Here is a 25,547-nt window from a genome sequence, read left to right on the forward strand (position 1 = left end):
CCTGAGTTCAGGACGTTTAGCAATTGCACTCATTTCCAGTGAGAGATAAGTTGGGCATCTCTTTATCTCCTAGCCAAAGCGACAATGCAGGTTATGCAGTAGTTTCTCGCTTGAACTCTCTTTGCTATTATTAGCAATTGTTGATTTCCGATTTACTGTTTAGCATTTTATTGTTTACTTTTTCGTATCGCAAGTGTGATTTCACGCATGTTTATTTCAATTTGATCATCAGTGGAGAGTGGAAAAAGAGTGGGAGCACTTAGGAGACGTAATTAAACAAACAAGCGAGCATTACGAAGGAGAATTTATTATTTAGTGCAATTTATTTCGGCATACAAAGTCACGAAAAGTTGCGATATCTTTATGAAACTTGGTACACGTTTCTTGGAACCGTGAGACGGTTGCTATTGCAGATGGGCGTAACCGGACCACTGCCACGCCCACAAAACGCCATTAATCAAAAACAAATAAATTGCCATAACTAAGCTCCGCAATAAGATACAAAACTGTTATTTGGTACACAGGATCACATTAGGGAGGGGCATCTGCAGTTAAAATTTTTTTTAAGTGGGAGTGGTGCCTCCACTAATAGGTTTAATGTGCATATCTCCTAAACCGCAAATGCTATAATAACAAAATTCACTGGAAGCAAATGTTTTTAGCACCTCTATTGACGGTGTTAAAATGGGTAAAATCGGGAGACAAAAACTGTTCAAGCACCTAAGTACTAAATATGTGGACCCTAGTGCCTATAGTTGACCTTCTACCGAAAATATCACTCAATCCACAATGAAATCTCAAACGAGTATACCATTTGACTATGCGAGAGTATAAAATGTTCGGTATCATTCTGACAGTATCATAGGAAAATGTGGCAAGAGGACCATTTCTCCATTCCATTTTCTAGTCAAAATGGTCGCTACAATAATATTTCTTGTAATCTTTATACCCTGAACAGGATATATTAATTTTGCCACGAAGTTTGTAACATCCAGAAAGAAACGGCGGAGACCATATAAAGTATATATTATATATAAATTATCACCGTGACGAGCTGAGTTGATTTAGCCATGTCCGTCCGTCCGTCTGTATATACGCGAACTAGTCCCTCAGTTTTTGAGACATCGATCTGAAATTTTGAACAAGTCTTTTTCTTACCAAGAAGCTGCTCATTTGTCGGAACGGCCGATATCGATACCACTATAGCATATAGCTGCCATACAAACTGAACAATCGGAATCAAGTTTTTGTATGGAAAACTCTTGCATTTGACGAGGTATCTTTACGAAATTTGGCACAGATTAGTATTTAAAGCAACAATGTAATCTCCGAAGAAATTATTCAGATCGGATGACTATAGCATATAGCTGCCACACAAACTGAACAATCGGAATGAAGTGCTTGTATGGAAAACTCTTTAATTTGACGAGGTATCTTCACGAAATTTGGCACAGATTAGTATTTAAAGCAACAATGTAATCTCCGAAGAAATTATTCAGATCGGATGACTATAGCATATAGCTGCCATACAAACTGAACAATCGGAATGAAGTGCTTGTATGGAAAACTCTTTAATTTGACGAGGTATCTTCACGAAATTCGGTATTGGTTTTTGTTAAATAATGCTATGTGAATAAATTGATACTAATTTGCACAAAGCCACACAAAGCCAGGAAAATGTGATGAAAAAAGTTTACAAATTTTAAATTTATTAGAATCTTTTAATACAAGTAAATTGAACTTTAACAAATTAAATTAAATATTCCGCAGAGAAAGAGTCGAAAAAAAACGATGTTCACTTCGCAGGTTAACGATGACGGCGGATGATCGAAAAGTTGCACACAGGAGCTTTCGTATCAAAAATGTTGACTTGGCGCTCAGGCCTGTGGATGAAACGAATGATATATAGCGAATGAGAATGGTATGTTGTGTTGTCCTATGTGGTGTCATCTGGTGCGGTGTCATCTGGTGTGGGGTGAAATTCCTTGAGTGTTCACAGGTGTGGTGAGTTTCATTAAGGTGTGTCAGTTTTTCCCGAGTAGAGCGGTGCACTTGGAGGAGCGGTGCACTTGGAGTTTAAACACCATGCAATCTCCAAAGAAATTGTATAGATCAGATGACTATAGCATATAGCTGCCATATAAACTGAACAATCGGAATTAAATACTTGCATGGAAAACATTTTCATTTGACGAGATATCTTCACGAAATTTGGCATAGGTTATTGCTAGAAGTATTGCAATATCGGAAAAAATTGTACAGATCGGATCACTATAGCATATATCTGCCAGACAAACTGAACGATTGGAATCAAGTGCTTGCATGGAAAAATTGTTCATTAGATAAGATATCTTCACGAAATCCTGCATGGATTTCTCTCAATGGCATATAGCTGCCATACAAACTGACAATCTAAATTAAGTTCTTATATGAAAAAAATGTTTTACGACAAGTTATCTTCACGAAATATGGCATGGATGATGATTGTCGAAGATATCGCTACAATCTTCGAACGAATTGTTCATATCAGACCACAGCTATCATAGAAACGGACCGATTAAAATACATTTTTGTATGGAAGTTTTTAGTATGGATTATTGCTTAAGATATGACTTCAATCTTCGAACGAATTGTTAAGATCGGACCACTATAGCATACAGCTGTCATAGAAACTGACCGATCAAAATCAAGATCTTGTATGGGCAATTTTTTATATGACAAAATATCTTCACAAAGTTTGGCATGACTTACTTTTTTCATTGAATAGAGAACCCATTTTTTCCGAAATGTAATATAGTTTGTAATAGAAAACTAAACCCTTAAATTTTTCCTATATGGTAAATAGTGAGTAACATAACTAATCAATCTTCTCCAATATATTTACATTGTAATCAGATTTAACCACTTTACAAAAAATATATTATAAACAAATCAGATTAATTAATAATTTATACTGTCCATTTTGAGCTTTCAATAACATTTTTCTTATATCTGCCAAAAACTGTTTTGCTTGTGCCAAAAGTAAGGTATGACATGTAGCTAATTGGGGCAATAAGTTGAAAATTGTGTTAAGAATGGATACATATGAGTAAGGAGCAAAAATGTTTTTTAATTAACCATAAAATAAACAAATCCCTAATTATTAAAGATCTATTATTATTTATTAATAATAATAGAACACTAACTTTGAAAACATAATTATTCAGTTTTAAAACCCTAATTAACTGATGGGTAGTACAAAATATTCTAGGTAGAATAACAGGTGGGAACTAAACATTGTTCGAAGCGTAGCTCAAAAGCATAATCTAGGTAAAAAAACTTCGATAATGCCCCTTTTGTATTTAACGTCTTAATATTTCCACTAAAATTACTTGATGAAATTTGGCATGGATTATTGGCCACGGTAACAACAAAATATCATAAGAAATTTTTCAGATCTGATTACTATATCATATAGTTGCCATACAAACTGATCGATCTAAATAAATTTTGGTATGGAGGTAAGTAGACAATTATGTTAAGAATATATACATAAGAGAAAGGCGAAATAATATTTTTAATACCCATAAAATAAATAAATCCCTAATAATTCAAAATATATTATATTTATTAATAATAATTTTAAAACCCTAATTAACTGATGGGTAGGTACAAAACAAAACCTAGGTAGAAAGTAAACATAGTTCGTAGGGGAGGTAGAAAATATAACCTAGGTAAAAAAGAACCTCTACAATGCAACTTTTGTAATTAACGCCTTAACATTTGTTCGAAAATTGCTTGATGATATCAAGAAGGGCAAAAGAGTTTGCAGATTCAATAAATAGGGCCCAACACATCGGATCACTTCAGTTTACGCGAGCAGCTTAAACTTTCAACAAGGCACACTTTCAAAACAACGAAAAAAAACGTTTGAATCCAGAATATGGAGCAGCGGAGCAGGCGCGCAACACAATAGGACATTCGAACAGGCGCTTGGATCCGGAATATAGGACTGAAGAACAGGAACGCAACACCTCGGAACATTTAAGGAGGAGAACCAATCCGGAATATAGAGCAGCGGAGCAGGAGCGCAACACAACAGGTCGTTCGAAGAGGCGCTTGGATCCGGAATATAGAGCAGCGGAGCAGGAGCGCAACACAATAGGACATTCGAACAGGCGCTTGGACCCGGAATATAGAACTGAAGAGCAGGAACGCAACACCGCGGAACATTTAAATAGGAGAACCAATCCGGAATATAGAGCAGCGGAGCAGGAGCGCAACACAATGGAACGTTCTGTACGGCGTCAGAATGCAATAATAAGGGAAGAAGAGAGGCAACGAGATGCAGCATTGAGGAGAAGTCGTCGAGAAGATCCAATAAGAAGATGTCGTGAGCAAATTTTAAATTCTTCTCAAAGAAGAGTGACCCGCCAGCAAACCAGGCAACAACTAGCAAACGAGCAGGAATCAACGTTGGAAAGAGTACAATTGCATAGATCGGATCCCGCAAATCATCAGTTAGAAAGCGAGAAGCAAACCAGGAGGAATATAAGAAGACGTCGTGAGCTTTCTCCTGATGCACAGCTAGAAGAACAAGAACGTCAACGTCGAGCTGCCAATATCTTTGATATGTACGCATTGTTGATAAAGAAAGGACCCACTGATATATGCGTGTGTTGCGGTGGCACTTGGTTCCCTCATCAAGTGAAAAAACCAGAAAAATGTCAGACCTCAACAAAATTTGCGCGCTCAGAAGATGCTAGAAAAGTGTTTTATCTGTCATCAAAATTTCCGTCTTCAAACCAAAAGTAAAACTTTTGCAACACATGCTATCGTATTGTTAGGAAGGGCAAGATACCAAATATCTGCCTATCGGAAGGATTGGAGTTAGGATATTCCGGAATGCCTTCAGAATTTAACGTGTCTGGAAGAAAGACTGATATCACCGAGGATTCCATTTATGCGCATCATCTCCTTAGGATATGAACGACAATGTGCTATTCGTGGAGCAGTGGTGAATATCCCCATTTCAGTTGTAGAGACAGTCACCATGCTTCCACGAAGATTTGATAACAGCCATATTATTCAAGTGCACTTGAAACGTCGATTGGAATATGAACAAAATTTTATGACGGAGACAGTGCGACCAGCAAAAATATTGGAGGCACTAAACTATTTGCTGGGTACAGAGCTCTACGTCAAGCATAATATCCAAATGTCAAGTGATTGACTGGCAAATGCTGGAAACGAGGAAACTGTGCCATTTATTGCGGATCCTGCAGATGAGGCAGAAGTAAGAGACCTTCTTAATGCCCGTCAGAAAAATGTACCGCTTGAAATGGAAGAGGATTTAAATCCAGGTGGTCAGAAAAATGTACCGCTTGAAATGGAAGAGGATTTAAATCCAGGTGGTCAGGAGACTTTAATGGACAATGAACCCGTTGAAAATCGAACCATTAAACGGGTTGCAATGGCACCAGGACAAGGTAGACGCCCAAGGGACGTTACAACCGACGACGATGCTTAGGAATTGTCGTATCCAACGATTTACTGCGGAAAAAAAAGACATCTACAACAACTTATAGTAAAATTGCACGTTCTGAAATTCGACGCTATAATAATAATAATAATAATAATAAACCCAACGATTACCCTCCTCCCGCCCAACCGACGCGAGGGGCGCAATCCGCATACGTGCGGAATTAGCCGAGTCAGAAAAGGCAAGAGAGTTTTTTAAGTGTTGAGATCTAAAACTGCTCAGCTACAGAAACAAAAATTTCAACAGCTAAGATCTAAAGTTACAATATAATAAATTGTTACATTTTCATTTATTAAGAGAAAACAATAAAGTCTTTTTAATTATGCAAAGTGAGTCAGATAAGTCAAATGTGCTGGAATGAGAATTAAAATCATGACATATACGGCGGAATGGCTCGTTTAGTTCAAAATTTGATCTACAGGATTTTAGCAGTAAAGGTCTAAACTGCCTCGAAAGGCGAACCGGGATATTAAATTAAATTTCAGACAGGAGAAAAGAACTGCAAACAGTTCCATTCAAAAGTTTCACTAAGAATATTATGCCAAGCATTTCCCTACGACTAGAAAGTGTAGGTAGATTAATAAGTTTTAAACGACTTGTGTATGGAGGTAGACTTACCCTAGCATCCCATCGGAAATGCGCTAAGGCGAAAAGTAAAAATTGTTTTTGAACCGACTCTAACTTGTCAGAATGGATTTGGTAGCTAGGGTTCCATACCACAGAGCCATATTCCAATATAGGTCTAACCAAAGTTGTATAAAGTGTGTTAGTAATATACGGATCTCTAAATTCTTTAGACCAACGTTTAACAAAACTGAGGACAGCTTTTGCTTTCAAGACCATGGTATCAATATGAAGACTGAAATTAAGCTTAGGGTCCATATTAACTCCCAAATCAACATAGTTTAAAACTTGCTCTAGAATATGGTGTTTTATTACGTAAGAAGAGGGGTGCACAGATATGATCGGCGTTGTGTGCGCTAGGACGTGCTCCTGTATATTTATAAGTTCTACGAGTTGGAGCGCATTAAAAATGCAATTTCTATTTGCCTGCGTAAAAAGTCTGGATCGAGGAATATAACTGCTGCAAATGTGAGGGATGAAAAATTTGTCAGCAACCTTATCCAGCATGATGAAGGCTATCATGAACTCAAAGGACTTCAGTCCTCACCTGCACATTGGGAGGCTGAAAAGAAGAAAGTTTTAGCCATGATCCGCCAGTTTGGTGTGCCAACATTTTTTATCACTATGTCTGCTGCAGAAACAAAATTGCCTGAGTTGTTAGTCATATTGAAGAAACTGGTGGATAAAGTAGACATTTCGGAAGAGGAAGCTACTGCTCTATTAAGCTCTGAAAAGGCGAGACCGATAAGGACAGATCCAGTTACATGTTCCAGGTATTTCGACAATTGATTCCGCCAAATGCTAAAATTATTACAAAACGGACTATTTGGAGAGAATTTAGTAGTCCGTTACTACTACAGAATTGAATTCCAGCATAGGCGATCACCACATTGTCATGGCATGTACTGGCTAAGTGACGCACCACAATTGGAAAGTGATGGAATCACCAACACAAATGATATTGAAACATTCATCGATTGACACATCACAACCGATGGGGATGATTTGGACTTACTGGAATTCATTCAGTATCAAAAACACAGACTTGGTCGAGCTTGCCTAACAGACCTACATGGAAAACAAGTGTGCCGATTCAACATGCCATATCCGCCGATGCCACGGACAGAAATACTTTTCCCTCTGGAGAATGAGGAAGGTATTGAGCAACACAAAGCTCAATTCCAAAAAATATAGGAACTATTAACTCTAACGGATCTCCCAGAGGAAGAAATAACACGGTTGAACTGCTTCGAAAATTTTTTGGCGGATGAGCGAATCAAAACTGACTATGAAGGATACAAGATTGCTCTTCGCTCAACTGTAAAAATGCCACACATTTTCCTAAAGAGAAAATTTTCAGACAGGCTTCTAAATGCCTATAATAAAAATATCCTTAAATTGCATAGAGCAAATATGGATATTCAATTCATTCTGGACGCATACGCTTGCTGCAGCTATATCATTAATTATATAAATAAATCCAATAGAGGAGTATTGACATTATTGAGACAAGCCATGGAGGAAATAAATGCAGGGAATTTCTCCATTAAAAGAAAACTGCAGCACATCGGAAACAAATTTGTAAATGGATCGGAAATATCTGCTCAAGAAGCAGCTTATAATATTTTGGGACTGCATCTATCAGAAGCCAGTAATGGGGTAAGGATGATAAAGCCCCGACTTGAATTGAACGCTTTACAGGAGGACTCTACGGACATATACTATGTGCCGAGTGTGCTGGAGCACTACTCGCAAAGGCCCGATCAATTGGAAGAACTATGCTTAGCAGATTTTGCAGCATGGTTCAGATTTTGCAAAACAAGCAGAAATGTTTCTGATAATAACGAAGAATACAACGAAGTAGAGAAGGAGGATGACACGACAGCTGCACTTCCAATGGCATTAAAGGATGGATCAGGATTTCTAAGGAAAAGGAAGCAAGCCCTTATTCTGCGTTGGAAACGTTTTAGCGTTGAAAGTTCAAGAGCCGATTTCTTCAGAGAAACCGCCATGATGTTTCACCCATGGAGAAATGAGGAATTAGACTTATTAAATAATGACGTCGAGAGTATTTGCAATTCACACAAGGAGCAAATTGAGGTGAATAAGCTCAAATATGACAAATTTTCATCGAACGAACTAGAACGGATTTTGGAAAACCTTCATGTCACAGCGGAAGAAACAGCTGATGATCGAGCTGCCTCACAACTTTTAGATCCCGAATTTAGAGCTCTAGCCGTTCCAGAGCAAACAGGAGACATTAATGTTTTTCAAGAGCACAACAATACAGAGGAAGAGGCGGTTCGATTAATTAAACTCCCACCTCTAATATTAGAAGACCATTTACTGGCAATGGTGCAGTCACTTAACAGCAAACAGAGGGAATACTTTGCTCATGTAATGCACAATGTCAGTAAAAGGGAAATCTTCTTCGAATATGTCGGAGGCGGTGCTGGAGTGGGCAAGAGTCGGCTTATAACAACTATATATCAGTCATTGACATTGCGAGCTAATAGTGTACCAGGAGCCAACCCCGAAACAGCCAAGGTGTTACTCTGCGCACACACTGGCAAAGCAGCATTTGGAATTGGCGGCCTAACCCTTCATTCGGTTTTTTCACTCCCCGTCATCCAGTCTTCCGGCGATCTTCGGCCACTAAATAGTGACACATTAAACACCATTCATGCCAATCTCATAGATATTAGGCTTATTATAATTGACGAAATTTGGAGAGGAGCAAAGATGTTTGCATATTTAGATTGCAGGCTAAAGCAAATTTTCAGGAGCACCGCTTACTTTGGAGGCATACCAATTATCGTGTTTGGTGACTTAAAGCAGCTGCCGCCAGTAGGAGATGGATATTTGCGCCGAAGGAAGACCGCTTTGGTATCAATTTCGGTACTTTGAGCTCACTGAAATAATGCGCCAGCGTGAAGATCAAGCATTTGCAATCGCTTTAAATAACATGTCAGAGGGAAATATGACACACGCTGACATTCAATTAATCAAAAGCAGGGAAAAGACCTCTAATGAGATACCGAACGAAGCCATCCATCTATTTTATTCAATTGCTGGAGCAAATGATTAACTAAACTGGCGAACACGATGACCGAGGAACACAGATCACGATACATAAAAGTCAAGGTGGAACATACACACAAGTTGCTGTTCATCTAGAGGGTAGAGTAAGCAGATCAGCTTTATATGTAGAATGTAGCAGAGCCACAAGTGCCAATGGATTGTATATAATCGGGACATTTTCTCCCCCGAACCCATTTGGACCGCAGGATCCAATTAAAACTCAACTCAATAGGTTGAAGACAGAAGGAGCATTGACGACATGCTACAGATTTTTGACTGAAAAATCGGAACAACGCCTAGATATTTATTATCAAAATGTAAGGAGCCTAAACAAGCATATTGAAGATATTAGATCAGACAAGCTGATTTGTTCTGCTGATATTCTGTGCTTTGCCGAGACATGGGCCTTACCTCAAGAAGAATTCCCAATAGAAGGCTACAGTGTTTACCAACTGTTAAACGTAAACAATTCAACAGTTTCCATATCACTTGTGTACAGGAACCCCCGATATAGACTTCCGGAATTTAGAAACCAAGTGGAAAATAATATCCGTCAGATAACTGAACAGTATAATGGACCGTAAGTAGTCCTTGGTGACTTTAACAAATGTCGCCTAACAGCAACTGTTGATTTGGAGGCTCGAGCCACAACAAAACAGGAAACATCAATAGATTGGGTATGGACAAACATGGATTCTGCAATGACCATACATGAGGTCATAAGAAACACCATATAGTGATCAAGACGGAATATTTTTAAGCTTTAGAAAATAGATATATTATATATATAGATATATGTTAGATTCAATATTATTAATTTTAAGTTGGTATTATAATATAAAGTGTAAGTCATAGATGTAATTATTGTAATTTATATATCATATAAAAAAGTATTATAGAATAATAATTTCTAATTTCTATAAATATTATAATTTGTTTTGTTTTCCATTAATTAATGTGAATAATCAATCAGCTTAAAAAATTAAAATTTATGTAAATGTCTGAAAGATCTATTTACCTCAATAACTAACCTTAATTCGAATAGAAGATTGTTTATAGCAAAGAACCTGGCTAGAAAGAACTGGCAAAATGCTTTCCGTTGGATGCAAACCGTTGGCAAGGCATGTTTTCAAATGTAGTCATACATATAGTAGTTACTAAAAGAAATGCACCTGTGAAGGGTATTATAGCTTCGGCGCAGCCGAAGATAACGTTTTCTCTTGTTTTGATTATCAAAGGTGTACCGTTGCATAGTTAAGGTGTACCGTTGCATAGTTAAGGTGAATTGAAATAAGTCTGAATAATTTTCGACCGAAGATTATGTGATGTCAATCCGATTATATCTAGATAATTTACGTTTTCATTCACATTAACAACAGTAGCGAATGATTTAAAATAGACGATTCTAAGCTATCTTCTCAAAAATTTAAATCGGTTAAACCGTTCATGAGTTATAAATATTGTAGCTAACAACGACTCTCTTTTATATACATATGTATATAATATTACGAATTGTTTATACAGGAGTATAGAAAACTGTTGTTTTTGGGGTTTTTCAGAAATTTTTTTTAATTTTTCTCTGCATAGGAACCATTATCGTACTTTATGCAATATTCTAGAAAAAAGATTTAGCAAAATCGTTTCAGCTGTTCTCGAAATTTGAGCTTAGCAACACATTCAGTGATTCATTTTTACATTACATTAATTAATGATCAGTTTACTATTAATTATTAATTATTGAGACCATTAATTTAAATAGTAACTATCCTATCATTTAAGTTGGACCAAATTACATATATATATCAACTTTCATGAATATCAGTTCACTCGTTTTTTAGTTCATTCGGAAAATACATACGGACACTGAACTTTTATATATTAAGATATATTTTGTTGACATAAGACAGATTTTACGTAGTGGAGTTATAAATATTTTATTCAAACCAATATAGTATATTCAGTGCTCAAACTTGTTAAAACCGGTGCAAAAATTGTATATTGAGACCGGATTATATATTATGGCTTTTGTAAAAAATATACTATAAGGCCACATTAGTCCAATTTCTCATTCAAAAAATTATTGTCATATATTTTTTTTTTCACTGAAGTCATACATACCCAATCGTAGAGTGTAAACAGATCCATGGCTGTTAAAATTTTTAAACCGAACGCGCACTCAAAAGTTTCTCGTACTCACTGCTCTCCCGCTCTCTTCTTTCATTTCGAAAAATCTGTTAAACAGCATCCACAAAGTGCAATATTACACCTCATCACTGTGGCCCCTTGGTTGATGGTTGCACATGTGCAGCAACGTTCAACAGAAATACATCACAGCGTTCGTTGTGTTCTTCAAACACATTTGTATATGTATATACCATATAGGCATATACAAGCGTATAGGTAATAATATGCCGATCGCACGCCTCTCAGCAAACAAACGCGTAGTGGGTGAATACAAACGCAGGTGCTATACAAGTATATACTTAGGAATAGTTCCGTTACTCTGCCTCGTTCCACGCGACAGGATGGGAAGAGTGCAATCAAGTCACTTTTAGTTTAAAAATTTTGGCATTTACCGAAGTGATTCAAGTGCGCGAACGCCTGACGGCCATTGCTCCAAGTACACGACAACTTATCAGCATTCGTTACTCGGTCAAACTTTTGACTTTGTATTGATACATTATTGTATACATTTATGTATGTAACATACATATGTATTTAAATTTCTAACAAATCCATTAGTAAATCGCGTTGACTCACAACTTGTGTATTTTGAGAGGATATAAGCTTACAATTGTAAAATGGAATTATATAACACATGTATCTCTAAAGAATATGTACATTAGCACATATGCATAAGTAAGTTTTACTACTATTAACTATTGAAATCTCTGATGCTCACTAATATCGACGAAATATCTAAACAAATTATTTAAGGGTGTACAAAAAAAAGTATGTACTACTACTGCAGCAAAATAGACCATTTTCGTTGCAAAGGAACGTGCTACTATGTATATTTTGTGTGTGTTTATTTGATGCAAAAAATACAATTAACAATGATGTCTTTTTCATTGACAGTTCTGGCATACACATTTATATATAAATTTTAACAAAACACACATTGGCTATTAAAATATGTCAGAAGTGTACTGTGACTTTTTGAACCCATTTTTAAACACAAATGAGGCCAACTACTAAATATAGCTGGAATTTAGATAGCTTAACGGTTATATCTAAAGTTGAAAATACATTCTCCAAAACCTTTATGTCAAGCATGATTGCACAGCCGTGCGGGTATCTGCCTCTTTGTTAACACACATTGGGTGCAAGAAAATAAGCGGAATACTGTACATACATACATACCTTTTTCACATCGATATTGGAATTTAAAAACTATAAACAGGGTACAATCTGGCGTTCTACTTGAAGCTATTGTCAAAACTTTTGAGAGACTAGGACTCCACAATTCCTTTCAGCTGAGCAGTAGTTTCTGAGGCTTAGTTTTAAGTAAAATAAAAGGAATGTGAAAAGATGGATTAGAATGCAGAATATAACTTAAATTGCACTAACTAATCTCAAAAGCATATTCAAACTCAATATTTTAATATATTTCTAAGTATATAATCTCAAAACGTGTTCTTTTTCACTGCGTTTATAAAGCAAAGACGCTGTTGTGAATTAAAGCAATGGGAATGGGGATTAGTGAACTTTCGAAGCTGGGAGAAATGATTTAATGCTATAGCTTGTTTCTCAACCGATCTTTATTAATTAATAATAATTAACTTTCTGAAGTATAAATCCTCTTTCGCAAATTATAAAAAACATAAGGCAACAAGTAAGGATGGGCTAAATTCGGGTGTAACCGTACATTTTATACTTTTACAACTTGCAAGGATCAAAGTTGGGGAAATACCTTCAGGTGGTGCCAAAACTTTATATTAAGAAATGTGGTGAAAAGGTTCTTCTTCATTGTTGCACGAAATGGTGAATGGACTATAATCAAATTTGGTGTCACATTAACTTAGTCATAGACTCACATAGTCTTATTACTATATTTTACATCCCGTCAGCGTAAATTATACTAAAATCATTGCGGGCTTACTAATGGAAGTGCTGATTGCATTAATTTTTGACATTGCTCAGGTATACTTGAGAGCTTATTTTCAAGCAATTTTATTAATATATAAAAATATTTATAAACATATATATAGAGTAAAGTCAGCCGGACGTTTCAAAATCGTGAATATGGGGGCTAATGCAAGTGTTCGCCCGATTTTATCTATTTTAGTTACAAAGATACACTGTTATTAGAAAAACACGCTTTCTCAATTTCATTGAAATAACTAGAACATTGGCCGATATATGTGGTATAAAGTCAACTGGAAGTTCGAAAATCTTTATCAGGGGTGTTGTAGAATCTGATAGTTGTCGGAATCAGAATTGAAACCAATAAAAAAGTGTAGTAAGTGTCCTGAATTCAGATATTATTGGTTTGACGTTCGAAACAGAAATTGTATCGGTTTTGGGTGTCACGGAAACCAATTTTATCGATTTTCTTGTCAGAAAAGCAAGAGGATAGTTGTTTACAGATTTGAAATGTTAGTTAAGAAAATAATGTATATTATTGTTACGATTTAATTTATCGTTATATCTATAGTGGAAAACAAAAGAACAAAACATAAAAAATATGGAGTTTATGGAAAAAAGAGGATTTACAAATCGTAATAAACGTAATTTAACACACAAATACCTTTTTATTCAAATAATATGATATTAATTTGTAAAGTAAGCATGTATACAAACAAACAAGTAAATGCAAGCCAAATTTCTCATGTGACTTCCCTGGTGCATCAGGTGGATTACTGTGTAATTTTTTCGGTGCCTTTTTCTTCCAATAAGATATAAGCTAAAATAGCGGAACTCATTGTAATTTTTAGTAGATTGTACTTCAAATTTATCAAACGCTTTTAAATTTATTCATTTGCAAGTTTTGTTACAATAGTAAACAGCTGACTCGAATATTGGTTTTACGCAAATCTGTCTTGGATTCCGCAACACCCCTGTATAGTAGGTATATGCGGGCTAAGGGAAGTATTGATCAGATTCAACCAATTTTTGACACAAGGGTATGTTATTATCAAAAAAAAAACATTTTCCCCGAATTTCAATTATATATCTCATAGATTGATCGATGTTTTTGGCAAAAAGTCAGCCATAGGCTCTGAGTTCCGGTATCTGAAATGAAATAGTTATGGTCCGATTTTAACAATTTTTAGACATTCCTTAAACGAATTATGCGTGCAAATTTGTATCCCGATATAATAATTAGTGCTTGATTTGTATACTGGAGTGAAATAGTCAGATGGAATTTAAAGTTGTGTTATATGGGAAGTAGGCGTGGTTACTGTCCGAATTTGCATCGTTACATGGGAATGTCAAAATAATCTTATGTACCAAATTTGGTTGAAATTGGTGGAGTAGGTTTGGAAATATGTGATTTCACCTAAATATGGGCGCCCATTGTCCAATTTTGATACTGCTCCTATAAAAACCTTTTTCATCTCGGATGTAAAATTTTATGTCTCTAAAGCATTTTTTTATTGATTTATCGCAGTTTTAGGAAATTTTAACAAAACCATTAGATGGGGAGTGGGCGTGGTTATCATCCGATTTCACCTATTTTCACGCTGTCGCAAGAGGTACATATCATAATTTGAGTGATATATTTTAAATAGTTTGGGAAATATATACATTAAACCGATTAAGTGGCGGGTCCACGCCCACTTTTAAAAAATTTTCAAACCACAGGTGCCACTGTTTGTTGCGAATCGTTATACCAAACGGCAATTTATAGGTTTTCGATTAATGGCGTTTTGTGGGCGTGATCGCATGACGCCCATCTACTAACTCGTCCTCACCAAGGAACACATGTACCAAGTTTCATTAAGATATCTCAAGTTATTGCTTGCACAGACGGACGGATTTCAACTCGTCTCTTCATCCTGATCATTTATATATACATACATAACCCTATATCTAAATCGATTATTTTTAGGTGATACAAGCAACCGTTAGGTGAACAAAACTATTATACTCTGCAGCAACATGTTGCAAGAGTATAAAAACATGGCTTTGATATGAATTAGCATTTTCAAAATTTCACTTTCATAGCTTAGAAGGAAAAGAAATCCGAACTTTTGCAAAAATCTCCCGAATTATGGTAACACTGGAAATCTAATACATTTCATATTTCTTATATCAATAAAATTTTAAGCCGATAAGAAAATTTGGCCTAAAGAAGTTTATTTCTACTTATGTCACAACAGGGAGTCCAAAAACAAGGTTTATGCTGCTCAAAATATAGGTAAAAACCTAAACAGGATTTTGTCCAAAAAAATGTTCTAGTCTCTCGCATATTAAGCGCCATGTAATTTCTTTCAAATTGATTGTGACCTATAATAGCGAAGGAAGAATCAAATATTAAAATTATTTTAACAACTGATACTGGTATTAGTTTTGTAAAGTAAGATATATATCGTCGCTAAAGGCATCAAAATTACAAAACTAAATATTTTTAAGTAATAATTATTTCTGAGAGTATTCGATTAACAGCTTTACTGTTGAAGTTGAAAAAGATCTAATTGTTATGAAAATATCAAATTCGAAATTTGTTATTGTCTTAACTATTGAATATATTACTCATGGGAGCATTTCACAATTATTTCTTTAATATTTTCTTAGATTCAAGATGAAAAGCTGTAGTTAATAAAAAATAATATTTAAACTTCTTCCATTCAACTTGAATTTTTACACAGCTGACTTTGGCGATAAGCAAAAACATACAAATTTGCAGCGAGAACACTTTTTACAGGTTAAGCTCAACACTTTATGTTAATTGAAGGCACAAAAAGAATACAAGAACCGCGAACCGAAAGTTCTAAAACATATGAAAAACGAACCGTAAAATTATGAAATCGACGAACTTAAAAAACACCGAATATCCATTAGGTACACATAACCAACTACACGCACACTACAACTGCTGTCCAGTGGATTATCAATTATTGCAGCATTATTTTGATTTTCTTCTTATTGCACACAGTGACCCTGTGTATTAATTAATTTTCGTTGCCGATAAAATCAATACAATCAGGCTACGCGCGCCGATATTAACGCTTACGAAAGCAGGCGCCAACTGCGCACACAAGGTCTATTGATTTCGATTTCGGCCACAGATTCACTGTCGGCAGAGACCAAGCGCCAAACGAATAATTGAGGCGAAACGGAATGCAGCGAACTTGAACAAAAGTTCTAATTTGTGAACTCTCAAAAAAGGTGTTGGAAAACGCAACGCTCAATGAAACTAAAGCTGCAACTGAACACTCGAAACACTAAACAACAGTGAAATAATTTAGTCGTGAACGGCATTGTTATTATGGGAAATATGGAGAATTTTTTTGACACCCATAACATTGTGGTCGCTGCATGGCATTCGTAGCGTTTAAGAAATCTGTCGCTTTTAGGAGCGGAGCGAGTTCATAGGAATATTATAGAACGCTCCCATTTCCGCATGTGTTCATTTTATGAGCAATTCGGTGACTAAAAATAGTTTATTGTGTAGAGGGCGATATACACGTGTGTGTGTCGTAAATTTGATTGAGGAAGCATCAATTTACGCTCGCTCTTAAGGAGTTGGGAACGCTAAGATGACACACGAGCTAGGTATTACGCAGCTCTAATATTGTTTATAATTATATAAGGTTTATTTTTGACCCTCTAACCGCGTGATCAAGGATTTATATCTCATTCCCCATATATTTGATAAATGTCTACTGCAGCAACATAATAACTTACTTCCACTCGGTTAGTCGTGGTTTCAAGTTGAGGTCGAGAAACTCCTAAAAATTTACAGAAATTTAGCGATCACCGCTCGACAGACAATGTCGAATCTAAGAGTGAATTTCGGACAAGGAAAAAACTTCATATAAAACTTCACATTTGTGGCCTTTGAGAGCTCCTCAATTAACGTCAGTATATTTCATGTAAACAGACTTGGCAAGATTGTTCTAAGGACAAAGTAACTGGATTCTGTGTGGTTTTCTTTCTATATCGTCGATCTGTATCGAGATTACAAACATATATTCTATGATATTGGCCTACAAAACCGGAAGATTTCGGGATATTATTTGGTTTCAAGTTGAGGTCGAGAAATTCTTAAAAATTTAGAGAAACTTAGCGATCACCGCTCGACAGACAATGTCGAATCTAAGAGTGAATTTCGGACAAGGAAAAAACTTCATATAAAACTTCACATTTGTGGCCTTTGAGAGCTCCTCAATTAACGTCAGTATATTTCATGTAAACAGACTTGGCAAGATTGTTCTAAGGACAAAGTAACTGGATTCTGTGTGGTTTTCTTTCTATATCGTCGATCTATATCGAGATTACAAACATATATTCTTTGATATTGGCCTACAACACCAGAAGATTTAGAGATTATTATTTTTATCGCTTCTATGAGCTAAAACCCAAAAGTGTAGTGCACATATTGTTGGAATGCAGTGCTGTGGCTAGAAGAAGACAGACGCATTTAGCAGTCATGCAGCCGGAGCCAAGTCAGATTAAATCATCGCTACAACAACAAGAATCAATCCCTCATGCAAAGTTTTCTAAGGGCCTTGTGACAAAAACGAAATAATGTAAAAGAATCAGAAAGCACAATACCCCTATGGTCGCTCCCCCACATATTTATCTATTTATGATATTGGCCTGACATATATTGCGCTTCCCTGCTCTAACTCATCAATTCCTCATTTCCATTTCATTTCATTTTAATTAAAAATAATAAAATTTAAAACAAATAAATGAAAATATGTGAGTTTAAATTAAAAAAATCTTTGGAAGCAGCAGAATCGAATGTCATATAAAAAAATTTCTTTGAGTATAATTAAATCAAAACAAGTAAGGAAGGGCTAAGTTCGGATGTAACCGAACATTTTATCCCCCTGCAAAGTTAACTGCTATACTCGTTTGAGATTTCTTTATCTTCTTTGTATATGCTTACAATTGATTTTATATAAAATGCATTTTGCAACTGTATTGAGGAGTATGAAAAGAAATCGGTTTTTGACAATGAATAACATTTTTTATTTATTTTATCGATATTATTATACATGTTTAGCTTAATAATAATAAATATTAACAACTTTAAAAATTATATTATTATATTAATTTGTATATAATATTTACAATATTATACATAAACTTTTATACAGATTATTGTACAAATATCCAAATTATATTTCTTTTCTCCTTACTATTTAATTTCTATCATATATTTATACAATAATGTCTTATAAATATAATAACAAATTATACATATAATTTAAATTTTCTTATTTAGATTATTTACATATTTTTCTTAAAATTGTGTTCAAAACTGCTGTCAAAATTGCTATACCATTCTAATCCGATTATATTTGAAAAAAAAAATGAAGAACTATTACACTAAACCTGAAAACTTTAGTTCGAAATAGAGACACAAATACTGTCATGATAGCTGTGTACTGTCTCAAAAAAAATTGCATTAACATGGGAAGGATCTATGTTTGAAAGTGCCCAATCAATTTTTGTATCGGCAGGTGTAGTTGAATATTCTACACCAAGCAGGGAACTAAAGTTTTTTTCTTAGAGCAGATTTCCTATTGCAGTCCCTGTAGACATTAAACAAATGTTAAAATCTCCAACAATTAGCACATTTTGATTGCATAACTCAGAAGTAAGGACTTCCTGAAGTTCTACAATTAAATGTCTGACAGAGTAAGCTGAATTTCTGTATAGAACCAGAATATTAATATTGAAACATTTAAACAAGACCGTTTCTAAAAATTTGCAGGCTGAATAAAATTTCTTTACAGCCTTTAATTCTATAGAGCTATTTATACTGTGCTTTGCATATATTATAATGCCGTTTATTTCTGTTGCTTGTTTTTGTGCTATCTATCCTTAGCTCGTTAATTGGAGTAAATCCTGGTACATCAAAATTCTCGCAAGGATAACTAGAACTAGAGAATAGACTCTGAACATTATGGAATGAAATTTGATGTCCTGAGATGAGGCTTTTTTGATCGTGATATCAAACCAACAGAAGGTTCCAAAAATTTAATCCACAGAATTGTTGGAAAAGAACAATGGAAACCAATTTGCATAAGTTATCCAGCTGCCCCATTAACCAAGCCATCACACGTGTTTATATTCACTGTTATCATATATTTGGCGGAGGTTTTTATTGTCCCTGAGTTTCAGAAGTTTTGAAAAGTTTAACTCTTTCCAAAATATTCTCATTTTCACTTATACCAATTCCTTTAACTGAGTCTTTTGCAGTTGAAAGGATAGCTTCCGTTGGGATTCGACTGAGCTTAAGGGCATTGAAATTATTTGTCTCTTCATTGGACCAAAATAAATGTATGGCATCATCGAAATTAACTACTCGAGTTTCAATGGTGATATGTCCTCATTTGTCTGTCATGTGGTTTAATACAATTGCAGTGGCCTGATTTTCCCGTTGTCTCATTATTTCTGTTAATTTAAGGTATTTAAATAACTCCCACAAAGGGGAACCAACTAACGTGCTGTATGCATCATTGGGATTAGGAGAGAATATCCACCTATCTCCAACAGATGAGAGTTGCTTCAAATCACCAAACACTATGATTGGTATACCACCGAAGGGGCTGTCTGTTTTGAAGATTTGTTTTAATCTCGCATCAACAGAGCACCTACCATCGATATTTCATTAATTATGATTAATTTTAAATCGGTATAAGTGTGGAATACAATGAATTAACTGTGTAATTGCTAAGTGGCTTCAACTCTATATTTAACTGATTAACAGGTAAAGAGAATACTGAATGAAGGGCCATTCCACCTATTCCGAATGCTGCTTTGTCCGTAGGTGCGCAAAGAAGAACTTTTACTTGGATTGGATCCACGTGTAGAAAGATATTTAACGACTCTTTCTTAGTTCTTTGCTTAGTATTTAGACTTTGAACTAAAGAAAATAATTTCTCAACTGAAATTAAAGGGGGTAGTTTAATAAGTCTAATATTGCAATCAGATTCAGTGCCATTATCTGTTGAATCTTCATCATGCAAGTCCAGCAAATTTATATTTGGGTTTAATTCTGGAAGTGTCAACACTCTGAACTCATTTTCCACGATAGGTAGTTCATTTGGAGTACTTTCCTCTAAGTCTATTTCATTATACAGACTTTCTAGAATATTTTTAAGTTCTATTTTCTGAAAAACATCATATTTTCTTTGATTTTCCTTATTAGAATACGATGTGTTATGCAAGTCTGCTCGTTATAGTTTTTAATGATATCTTGCTGTTCATTCCGCCATGGATAGTAAAGCATTACCATTTCACGGAAATAATCAACTCTAGCCAAATCTGGGTTAAACCTTCTATACCGAATTATACAAGGTTTGGTACGTATTTTAACAAAACCACTACCGTCTTTAAGAAGCATGACAACCCCGCTTTCTGGTAAATTATCGTCCTCCCTCTCTTCTTCTTCATGATCACTGTCTTGTGCTCTCTTACTAGATTTAAAATATTTATATCTAAATGCAAAATCAGCTAAACAAAGAGTTTCTAACTGATCGGATCTTTGAAAATAACGGTCTAAAATACCGGCTACGAATATTTCAGTCGAACCTGAGGGAAGGTTCTAAAGTTCTGTTCTTGTGCAGATATTTCTGTGCCTGATATAAATTTGTGACCTAGGCATATGTTTAAGTTTTTGTTTAACAGTATAATTTCCAGCATTTATCTCTGATATAGCTTCATTTAAGAGCCTAGAAACTCCCCTGTTATTTCCTCCTGTAATTTTCTTTTTAGAAAAATTTTGGGTTTTGTTAAACTTGATCTAAGGGCTAACAAATAGTCATCAAAAGACATATTTATTCTACTATCAGACAGGAAATGCTCAAAATCGTTTAAATTATCAATGTTATTGTAGTCATATTTGAATTTAAAACGTTTTGAATTTTGAAAAAGTTTTCCTTGTGTCCTTCTGAATTTTGACTTGTTTCTGTAAGAGGTAACAGTATATGCGTTGAAGGCATTGATGGATATGGTATACCAAAACGACAAAACTGTTGTCCTCTTATTTCCCTAGTACAAGACCGACTGTGGTTATGCTTTTGATAACCCAAATAATTTTCTAAGTGGCTGATCGAACCATCTGTAGAAATATAATTGTCAATAAAACCAATGACATCAGGGAATGTCTGAGGATCTTGAAGGTTGATCCTGGGAGCATTATTAAGCCAATACATTCCATGTACATGCGGGGAACCTCTCTGTTGAAACTTCACTCTCCAGTAGAAATTTGTGACAAAATGCTCTCCAAAAATGCCCGCGTTATCTATAAAAGGTTTAAGAATTTGTCGATAGCGGTAGTCAAAATATCTAGCACAAGTAACCGCGTCTGACCGAATTAAGCGATATCTATCTTCCTTCCTTGGCTTCCTCGTCCGAAATATCTTTAAAATCAACAGTTTTAGAGAGGATGACCAAAAGCTCAACCCACTGAGATTCTGCAGCCGATAAAGTGATAAAGAAGGTTGGAAGCCCAAATTGGCGAATCATAGCGATTGCCTTTTTCTTCTCAGCTTCCCAATGCGCAGGTGAGGATCTAACGCCTTTCAAAACCTTGTAACCATCATCGTGTTGAATCAAGTTTTGAACAAAGTTTTCGTTTAATAGATTTTGGGCCGTAGCTCGGTTGCGGCCTGAAAACTTTCTAAGGCAAATGAATGTACTATTCTTAATTTGTAGCAGTTCTAATTTTTTGTAATCATAGAACAACTTTGGAATGGTACACGCTCTTTTGTCAAAACGGCGAATTTCAGAACGTATTATCTTGCTATATGTTTCAGAGCAGATACGTTTCCCCCAACGTATATTGTTCCAAAATCCTTCACCTGGTGCTATGACTAAACGGTTATACTCCAAGTTTTCTACAGAAATATTGGCCAAAAGAGTTTCTTAATCGCCTGGATTTAGCTCTGAAGGTAAAAGGGTATTAGCTGAGGAATTATCATGAGAAGTTTGTGCCGCATGAAAGGATTGAACCAATCGGGAATCCTCTACAGATGCAACAAACGGAACTTCTTCTTGGTTTTTAAATTCAGAAATCCACTACTGCTTAATATGTAGATTATGCTCACGATACAGAGGGGTATTCACTAAGAATTGCAAAGCTTCCATAATCTTGTAATCGTGATTGTATTCCGAACGCCCTCTTAAGTGAAGTAATATCACTGATGAGGCTCATTCAAAGGACCTTGGACAAGATGTCACAATATTGTCAACAGAAATTGGTATATTAACAACAGCACCTTTGAGGGAACTCTTACCTTGATATCCTAACGAACGGATTATCTTAAAGGCAATCTAGGCATTATGCGACGTTCTTTAATTGGGGTTAAACCTTTTAAACAATCCGGTAATTCAGGAAAGTTTAGTAAATATTACGTTTCACAGGCCTCTCTTGAGGCCAACTTCTCACCACCGGACTATAAGGTGGTGCATTAAGATCTCCCATCCGAGCTCCCGGAGCTTCTGGCGCGTCACCAAAGACGTGTGTGGCCTGGCGTTGTCCTGATGGACACAAAACCTTCCTGGCTGTCAATCCGGTCTTGGCCGCTTCCCCGAGCTTTGACCACGACCGTTTGCGCTCGATGTTGTCGTAAGTGACCCATTTTTCATCGCCAGTCACAATCCGCTTCAGAAACGGGTCGATGTTGTTGCGATTCAGCACCGATTCGCAGATGAAAATTCGGTCCATCATGTTTTTTTGCGTTAGTTCGTGTGGCACCCAAACATCGTGCTTCTTTTTGAATCCAAGGTTATGCAAATGGTTCCAAACGGTTTTCTGGCTTATCTTTAGTTCCTCAGCAACTAAATAAGTGCTCATGTGACGGTCCGTTTCATTGATTTCCATGATTTTATCGCAATTTTCGACGACAGGGATCCCGACGCGTAGTGCATCTTTGACGTCGAAATTACCGGAACGGAACCTAGCAAACCACTTTTGTGCTACACGTTCCTTTACAGTATCGGTAACACTAGTACTATGGACAATAACGCCATTTTACTTGACCTAATATTAGAAGAAATATATGTATATAGAGATCTAAATCTATCTCGATTAGTTTTAGGTGATGCAAACAACCGTTTGGTGAACAAAACTATACTCTGTTGCAACATGTTGCAAAAGTATAAAAATGTTGCAAAAGAATTCAACATTCATTATTCGATTATTATTTGGTATCTTATTAACTTATGTTATTGATCCTAGATTTATTTAGTGGCAATATTATTTTTTTCTCCGAAATGTTAACTTTAATAAAAAGAAGCTATTTAACTTAAACATGACTTATGTGATATAATATGAACTGAACCAAAGGGGTTAGATTTAATGTGGGGTATATGAGGTTGCTGTTGTACCAGAGGAGCGGAAATCAGTATATTAGGGTTATAAGGTTTAAACATAGGTCTAGACCAATTTTATTCATATGCAGCGATATACCACGTTATTTTAAAAAAAACTGTGCATTTAATTTTATTTATACCATAAGTAGTACATGTGAGCTGGGGAAATTCGTGGACCGATGTCACAAATTTTCAGCATTTAACTATCGTTTATCTAATATTTTACGTTTATATAAAGCCAAACGGAAGTTTTAATTTTTCATATAAAATATGTTGGAGTAGGGTCAATATATACCCGATAATGGGTGGAACCGAGAATTTTATACTCTTGCAATTCGCAAAAATCAAATGCCAGAAAATTCGTTCAAACCTTATATTAAAAAAATGTTGAGAAAGAATTAAACCATCCATTATTAAATGAAATCGTGAATAAATTACAATCAAATTTGGTCATTTCTTGACTTATATTAAAGGCCATAAACTTAGTCTCAGTTTTTTTACTTGAAGTTAGATATACATAAGTATAAATGTGATATTAACTCTACCAAATGTCTTGTGACAAACGTCAACCAGAGAATCGGAATTCATTATATGAAGGTGTAAGGTTTAGACCAAGGTATATACTAATTTCATTCTAATTCAGCGTCAAACCACATAATTTTAAGAAATCTTATCCACTTAATTTCGTTAAAATATCACACTTTGATCAACCGGAACGATTTAAAGTCAGCTGGAAAGAGTATATTAATTTTGACATTGCTCAGCTATACTCGAGAACGTATTTTGAAGCAATTTTATATATAAAAAAATATTAATACTCACTGACCGACATATTCGGCATGAAATTGGTTAGAATAACGAAAAGCATTAGAAGTAGTATATGGTATTTGAGGGTTGTATTAATCCGTTTTTATCAATTTTTGCCAATACCACGGACTACTAACATGCCACATTCTAATAAAATCCTCCCACTGTTTCATTAAGATACCTCACATACCATCACCAATCAAATGGAGTAAAGTCAAACGAATGTTCGAAAATCCTGATATTCGTTACATAGGGGCTGGGTAAAATTTTCAACCGATTTTATCCATTTTAGGCACAAAGATACCTTGTTGTGAGTTAAACAAACTCTCTTATTTTTATTGAGATAACTCACATACTGGTCGATATATGCGGTATAAAGTCGCCCGGAAGTTCAAAAATCTTTATATTAGGTATATGAGGGCTAAAGGGCACAAACATTATATAATATATTATCGAGAGTTTCATTTATTTATTTTATTATATGAATTAAAGTTATAATATAATATGTATTAAAATCTTACACATTGACCAATATTTTCAATAAAAAGTCAACTATAGGTACTGGGGTCCATATATTCAGTACCTAGGGGCTTGAACAGTTTCACCCATTTTCACACTGTCGATAGAGGTGCTAAAAAAATTTGTTCTCAGTTTTGTTTGTTTTTATAGCTTTAGCGGTTTAGGAAATAAAACCTATTAGAGGCGGGACCACGCCCACTTTAAAAAAAAGTTACTTGCAGATGCCACTCCCTAAGCTGATCCTTAATACCAAATAACAGAATTGTATCATATTGTGGAGCTTAGTTATGGCAATTATTTTATTTTTCATTAATGGCGTTTTGTGGGCGTGGCAGTGGTCCGATTACGGATCTTACGGTACCAAGAAACGTTTATACCAAGTTTCATAAAGATATCTCAATTTTTACTCAAGTAACAGCTTGCACAGACGGACAGACGGGCGGACGGACAGACAGTCACCCGATTTCAACTCGTCTCTTCATCCTGATAGTTT

At 35.4% G+C, this 25,547-nt stretch overlaps 1 protein-coding gene across 6 annotated transcripts in view; it reads right to left on the reverse strand.

Moving 5' to 3' along the window:
- Nucleotides 1-11,848, reverse strand: part of Plp (Pericentrin-like protein) — an 86,028-nt gene extending 74,180 nt beyond the window's left edge. Inside the window, exon 1 of one of the 6 annotated variants that reach the window (XM_036370843.2) lies at nt 11,345-11,630. In XM_036370843.2, the coding sequence (XP_036226736.2) occupies nt 11,345-11,371 (27 nt within the window). In that variant the 5' untranslated portion in view covers nt 11,372-11,630. Of the gene's footprint in view, nt 1-11,344 lie in introns of all 6 variants that reach the window. The other 5 variants (XM_070111769.1, XM_036370842.2, XM_036370844.2 and 2 more) reach the window with 5 other exon arrangements.
- Between the last annotated feature and the right edge of the window lie 13,699 nt (nt 11,849-25,547).

This window comes from Bactrocera oleae, chromosome 6 (assembly GCF_042242935.1).
Source record: "Bactrocera oleae isolate idBacOlea1 chromosome 6, idBacOlea1, whole genome shotgun sequence".
Taxonomy (NCBI): domain Eukaryota; kingdom Metazoa; phylum Arthropoda; class Insecta; order Diptera; family Tephritidae; genus Bactrocera; species Bactrocera oleae.